The sequence below is a fragment of the Lactuca sativa genome, chromosome 4 (genome assembly GCF_002870075.4).
Source record: "Lactuca sativa cultivar Salinas chromosome 4, Lsat_Salinas_v11, whole genome shotgun sequence".
NCBI lineage: Eukaryota > Viridiplantae > Streptophyta > Magnoliopsida > Asterales > Asteraceae > Lactuca > Lactuca sativa.
The window spans coordinates 88,504,605-88,511,906 of NC_056626.2; the positions used below are offsets into that span (position 1 = coordinate 88,504,605).

The 7,302-nt window shown below is 31.5% G+C and overlaps 2 protein-coding genes across 2 annotated transcripts in view; one reads left to right on the top strand and one right to left on the bottom strand.

Annotated features, from left to right (window-relative positions):
- Positions 1-1,472: 1,472 nt before the first annotated feature.
- LOC128133213 (NAD(P)H-quinone oxidoreductase chain 4, chloroplastic) lies at positions 1,473-4,174 on the top strand. The gene has a single exon (XM_052770347.1). It carries the CDS (start codon positions 1,695-1,697, stop codon positions 2,889-2,891), a length of 1,197 nt encoding a protein of 398 aa, XP_052626307.1. The 5' UTR covers positions 1,473-1,694; the 3' UTR covers positions 2,892-4,174.
- Positions 4,175-6,690: 2,516 nt separating this feature from the next.
- LOC128133214 (photosystem II CP43 reaction center protein-like) overlaps positions 6,691-7,302 on the bottom strand; it is a 2,887-nt gene continuing 2,275 nt past the window's right edge. Inside the window, exon 1 of the mRNA XM_052770348.1 lies at positions 6,691-7,302. This exon is cut by the window's right edge and continues 2,275 nt beyond it. The gene's annotated coding sequence lies outside the window, so the exon portion shown is untranslated.

Genomic DNA, 7,302 nt, shown 5'->3' on the forward strand with positions numbered 1-7,302 from the left:
TTTAAGACTATCTTTACTAGAAAATAGTTTGCATTACCTTTTATGTGAGAAGATCACTATATGAATGTAATGGGAAAATGAAAGTGTACAGTAGTGTTGTATAAAGTAACTACTGACCACTAACTACCTTAAAACTAGTTTGTTAATTAAGGTTAAAATGTGATGAGGTTATAACCATACTGATAGACAAGTGTTTAGCACGGCGACCTTCTGGCGTCGAAACTGATGTGACATTTGTCACCCCTTGGCCTACCGGCCAAACTGTAGCGAACAGTCGGGATGCGGGCTTGTCAGTCCCATATAGATCTATACACAAACTCATGCTCTCTCTCCAGGAGACTCTGGTTACAAAACGTGACCTAACAATTATATTGCTAAGCCGTGAAGTAGTGGTTTCACATTATTGTTATCTTGTTCTTGTTATCGTATGGTCCTTCTGTTCTTGTTTTTGTATGTTCCTCCCTGTTCTTGTTATTGTATGTTCTGAACCCCTAAACTATACCTATTATAGTTTACTAGTATGTTTGTTTTGAACCGTCTCTGATTTGTAGAAAAGACTCGATTATCTACCGAGTTATGATTGTACTTTAAAAACAGAGTTTTATAACCAACAAAGTAACATAACTTTAAAAGAGTTTTTGAAATGATTTGATCACTTATAAAAGCATAATAAAATCCTATAATGTGATGGTTATCACAGATAAACATGTCGGTCTATATGGATTGATTACAAGTCGAAATATGGTTAGGGCTCTTATGTGTCTTGAACTTATATTAAATGCGGTTAATCTCAATTTTGTAACATTTTCGGATTTTTTTGATAGTCGTCAATTAAAAGGAGCCATTTTCTCCATTTTTGTTATAGCTATTGCAGCTGCTGAAGCTGCTATTGGACTCGCTATTGTTTCATCAATTTATCGTAACAGAAAATCAACTCGTATAAATCAATCGAATTTGTTGAATAAGTAATATTATCATATAAATTAGAATTTTCATAAATTAATAATTAATTCAAATTAGCATGTCTGCCACGTAAGGTATCCTCATGTTATCACAAATATACGAAATCAAAGTATTTTGGCGCTGTCAATCCAGAAGTAGATTAATAAAAAAAACTCGGGGAACTCATCGATTCATCTAGTATTTAAATATATAATTCATTTATCAATTTACTAGATTGAAACCTTCTCACGTTCAAAAATGGATAGATCCAATGTCACATTCAGTAAAGATTTATGATACATGTATCGGGTGTACGCAATGTGTCCGAGCCTGTCCCACGGATGTATTAGAAATGATACCTTGGGATGGATGTAAAGCCAAACAAATAGCTTCCGCTCCAAGAACAGAGGATTGTGTCGGTTGTAAGAGATGTGAATCCGCCTGCCCAACAGATTTCTTGAGTGTTCGAGTTTATTTATGGCATGAAACAACCCGCAGCATGGGTATAGCTTATTAATACGTTACATAAAACCCTACTTGAGCCCATTTTTTTTTACCGCCAAAACCTGTGCTCAAAAATATCTTATTTTTGGGCATAGGTTTTTCTGGTCCAAGTGTATCTTGTCTTTACCACGAACAAATTTCCTTGGTTAACAATAATTGTAGTTTTACCAATATTTGCGGGTTCCTTTATTTTATTTCTTCCACATAAAGGAAATAGGGTCATTAGGTGGTATACTATATGTATATGCATGTTAGAACTTCTTCTAACAACCTATGCATTCTGTTATCATTTTCAATTGGACGATCCATTAATCCAACTAGTAGAGGATTATAAATGGATCAATTTTTTTGATTTCCGTTGGAAATTAGGAATAGATGGACTGTCTATAGGACCCGTTTTATTAACAGGATTTATCACTACTTTAGCTACTTTAGCAGCCTGGCCTGTTACTCGGGATTCTCGATTATTCCATTTCTTGATGTTAGCAATGTACAGTGGTCAAATAGGATCATTTTCTTCTCGGGACCTTTTACTTTTTTTCATCATGTGGGAATTAGAATTAATTCCGGTTTATCTACTTCTATCCATGTGGGGAGGAAAGAAACGTCTCTACTCAGCCACAAAATTTATTTTATACACGGCGGGAGGTTCCATTTTTCTCTTAATGGGAGTTCTGGGTGTCGGTTTATCTGGTTCTAATGAACCAACATTAAATTTTGAAACATCAGTGAATCAATCGTATCCTGTGGCTTTGGAAATAATATTCTATATTGGATTTTTTATTGCTTTTGCTGTCAAATTACCGATTCTACCCCTACATACATGGTTACCAGATACCCACGGAGAGGCACATTACAGTACTTGTATGCTTCTAGCCGGAATTTTATTAAAAATGGGAGCGTATGGATTGATTCGGATTAATATGGAATTATTACCACACGCTCATTCTATATTTTCTCCTTGGTTGATGATAGTAGGTACAATACAAATAATCTATGCAGCTTCAACATCTCCCGGCCAACGCAATTTAAAAAAAAGAATAGCCTATTCCTCCGTATCTCATATGGGTTTCATACTTATAGGAATTGCTTCTATAACCGATACGGGACTCAATGGAGCTATTTTACAAATAATCTCTCATGGGTTTATTGGTGCTGCACTTTTTTTCTTGGCAGGAACGAGTTATGATAGAATACGTCTTGTTTATCTCGACCAAATGGGCGGAGTAGCTATCCCCATGCCAAAAATATTTACGATGTTCAGTAGTTTTTCCATGGCTTCGCTTGCATTACCGGGTATGAGTGGTTTTGTTGCAGAAGTTATAGTCTTTTTAGGAATAATTACCAGCCAAAAATATCTTTTAATGCCTAAAATTGCCATCACTTTTGTAATGGCAATTGGAATGATATTAACTCCTATTTATTCATTACCTATGTTACGCTAGATGTTCTATGGATATAAGTTATTTAATACTCCAAACGCTTATGTTTTTGATTCTGGACCGCGCGAGTTATTTGTTTCGATCTCCATTTTTCTACCTGTAATAGGTATTGGTATGTATCCGGATTTTGTTCTTTCACTATCAGTTGACAAGGTTGAAGGTATTCTATCTAATTATTTTTATAGATAGTTTTCTTAAAGAAAAAAACTCCTATGATTTTTAAGAGTTGGTTGACTAATGAAAAGAAAAAAGAAGAAGGATTTTTATTCTCTTAAATCTTAAATTTTTATTCTCTTAAATCTTAAATAAAGTAAAAACAAAATATGAATTTGAATTTTCACCCAATATACTTGGTCTTTGCGAGAACCGTGTGAATCACTACACTACTTGACTTGATTCACACGGTTGTCGCCGGTTGACACAAGGTGTTTTATATACACCGTATTCCGTTTGTATTCGTAAGAACTTTTCTGGAATTTAACTAGAGGTTAACGTAAATGAACCATAACTATGTAGCCCTATTCCTAATAGATTTACCCCAAAATAGCATATCCAAATTATAAGAAAGCCTAGAGTCGCCACAATTGCGGAATTTGCCCCCTGAAAATTTTTATTTGTTCGAATATGCAAATAAATTGCGAATACGATCCAAGTAATAAAGGCCCAAGTTTCCTTTGGATCCCAACTCCAATATGATCCCCATGCTTCATTAGCCCATACTGCTCCTGAAAGAATACCTATGGTTAAAAATATAAATCCTAGGCTAATCACGCGATAACTCCAATAATCTAATTGTTGAATCAATTGGGCCTTGTAATAATTCTTAGCAGACAAAAAGTAATTTTTTTTAAAAATATTGTTTCTTTCATTCTTGTATTGGATTTCACCAAATGAAAAAGACTCATTTAATTTTAAGAAATTATTACTTTTATAACTATAAAAAATCTTTCTAAATGTAATGACTAGAAGTGCTACTGATAATAAGGATCCACAAAGAAGAGCCGCATAGCTCAATATCATCATACTTACATGCATTATTAACCACTCCGATTGTAGAGCAGGTACTAATATTGTGGGTTTACGTATTTCAGTTAAAAGACCCGAAGTAGCAAAGCCCTGGGTAAAAATAGTACTTGAGGCAGTTATTTCGGTTAAATAATTTTTTCTTATTTTGAAATAAGGGACTATATGAATAAGGGAGAAACTCCATGAAAGAAAAATTAATGATTCATATAAATCACTTAGTGGGAAATGGCCCGAATAAATCCAACGAGTGATTAATAATCCTGTTAGACATAAAAAAGTAACTATCATCCCCTTTTCTTACGAATCATATGGTTTTATGATTTCATTGCCCAATAAGGTTATCAAATGAATTATAATTACAATTGAAACAATTGAAAAGGAAATATGAGTGAATATATGCTCTAAAGTTGAAAATATCATAAAAATGAAAAAAAAAAGGGAGGGAATCCCCTAAATTAATATTAATTAAGAATTAGAAATCGGGAATTTAATTAATTTTTATTATAGGATCTATTGGATATCTTTTAGAATATGTCATGCCGCTACTCGGACTCGAACCGAGATGCTCTAGCACTGCTTCCTAAGAGCAGCGTGTCTACCGATTTCACCATAGCGGCTTACTCGAACTAATAATAGCCTATTTATATTCAATCGTCGATATTGAACAAGTCAATTCAATCAAATAAGTTTTTTAGTCAACACTCAAATTGATAAAAAAAAATGAGTTCAAAAGTCAATTTGAAGGTTCATTAGTTTCATTTATTAGGGTGTCCGTTTATTTATCTTATCTGTTTATTTATCTTATCTTAGGGCTTTGACATAGTTTATCCTATTCTAAAATCCAACTTTTGTAAGTAGATTATTCTCTCGATAGAATAAAAAAACTGTTTTCATTTTTTACTTTTATTGATACTTCATTATTTCTCGTTTATCTGATTTCATAAATTTCAAACAAAAAATAAATTTTCTCAATGAATCCAAAATAGGTTATTTTGGATTACTTCAAATTGACACATTATTTGTACATTGACAGATTAGTTATACATAATATCTCAACAATGGAGTTCTTTTATTAATTGGGCTCAAAATTGGAGATATATGGTAAATCCATTTCATATAGTAATTACTAAAAATTATAAAAAATTATAAATTAAGAAGTCATAAAGTTATCCAAAATTTTTTACCATGTAATCTATTAGTTTCAACAATCCATTAATTTGAACTAAAAATATTATATCTGCCCTTCCCGAGAAAGAGAAAAATTGTTCATTATTGTAAAGGTCGATGGGGAAAATAAGACTCCCCACCATAAAAATATTAGTGAAAATATACTACAAAGAAATAAAAAATCTTGTACTGGTCTATTTCTTATTGATTAGAATAGGGACTGCCCATTGTTAATTTCATATTCAAAAAGTATTGAGCCAAATTTGTGAGTCAAATCCATTCCGATTATTCCAATATTTTAGGACTTATTTGTTTGTCGCACAAAAAAACTTTTGGAATTCCCAGTAGAAAGAGATTTCCCTAATGACAAAGCTTTTAACGCCGCCCAATATCCTTTCCTTTTCCAAATATTTTTACGAATACGCTTTTTTGATATAGAAGTACGTTTTTTTGGAACTGCCATTTGAAAATCATTGTTATAGTTGGATGTGAAAGACATCTATTATTCAAAACAAATTATTATTTCTTATTCATTATCTATTTTTTCTATAAATAATATTCTCTTCATAAAAAAGAAATATAGATATGTAAAAGATCCGTTAAATTGGATCAAAAATTACTCGAAATAATAAAATTTTGATTCCATACAAGATTTGTCAAACCAAAAATTTTTGGTTTGGAACTCTTAGTTCTCCTCTCAAATTTATATCTTTAGAATCTGCTAGGTCATAGAAATGAAACTTAATGATTTAATAAAAATAAAGAAAGAACCTAAAAGACCTTGATTTTCGTCATTCTAGACTTTATTTACAACTAATAAAATACCTCAATTGTAAACTTTTGCCTACTAAAAAACTTGAGTCTTTTTTTAGTCAAACTCGAGAAAAGAATACACCTAAATTCAATTTTGAAATTCGAATCAGATTACTAATAAATTTGTTAAAGGATACGTGGTTTGATAAAAAAATATCTCAGGCGTTTTTTACCCTTTCTCGATAAAAAAAGTTCATTTTAGATCTATAATATTCTAACGTTTACTAAGAAATCGTTTTGATTGAAATGGAAAACAATCAATCCCATAATGAATTAGTTAATGCGTTGAAAGAAACTAACTAAACTCAAGAGTTTTTATTTCATTAGACCGATGACCTTAGTTAATCCTATAATTCATATCAGCATCAAGTACTCTTTTTAGCGTAATTTTTTATCCTTGCTCTATGAATCTAAATTATTATTACGAGAATTTCTCGTAATAATAATTTAGATTTGCATTTTCATGTTATAAGTATTCATTTTTATATCTAACTTGGTCATCTCATTTGACCAATTGTAACTTCTTGTTTTGAATATTTGATTTGAACGATTCTGAAAAGACTCAGAATAAATACTAATCTAAAATTATTTAAAATTATTAAATAAGTTAGTGCATATCTTGATTTTTTATTGACTTTTTTCGAACGAGGTAAGATCCGGTGAATCGGAAACAATTAATTAAGAATAAAAAACTTTTTTTATGGAACAGACATATCAATATGCGTGGATAATACCTTTCCTTCCACTTCCAGTTCCTATGTTAATAGGGTTGGGACTTCTTCTTTTTCCGACGGCAACAAAAAGTCTTCGTCGTATGTGGTCTTTTCAGAGTGTTTTATTGTTAAGTATAGTCATGATTTTTTCCATGAATCTGTCTATTCAGCAAATAAATAGCAGTTATGTCTATCAATATGTATGGTCTTGGATTATCAATAATGATTTTTCTTTAGAATTCGGATACTTGATCGACCCGCTTACTTCTATTATGTTAATATTAATCACTACTGTTGGAATTATGGTTCTTATTTATAGTGATAATTATATGTCTCATGACCACGGATATTTGAGATTTTTTGCTTATATGAGTTTTTTCAGTACTTCCATGTTGGGATTAGTTACTAGTTCAAATTTGATACAAATTTATATTTTTTGGGAATTAGTTGGAATATGTTCGTATCTATTAATAGGATTTTGGTTCACACGACCTGTTGCAGCAAAGGCTTGTCAAAAGGCGTTTGTAACTAATCGTGTTGGCGATTTTGGTTTATTATTAGGCATTTTAGGGTTTTATTGGATAACGGGGAGTTTCGAATTTCGTGATTTATTCCAAATCTTCAATAACTTGATTTCTAATAATGAGGTCAATTTTTTATTTGTTACTTTGTGTGCTATTCTATTATTTGCCGGT

Bases quoted from the DNA above. Each gene is read 5' to 3' on its own strand.
- LOC128133213 (XM_052770347.1), top strand. From the start codon at position 1,695: ATGTTAGAACTTCTTCTAACAACCTATGCATTCTGTTATCATTTTCAA.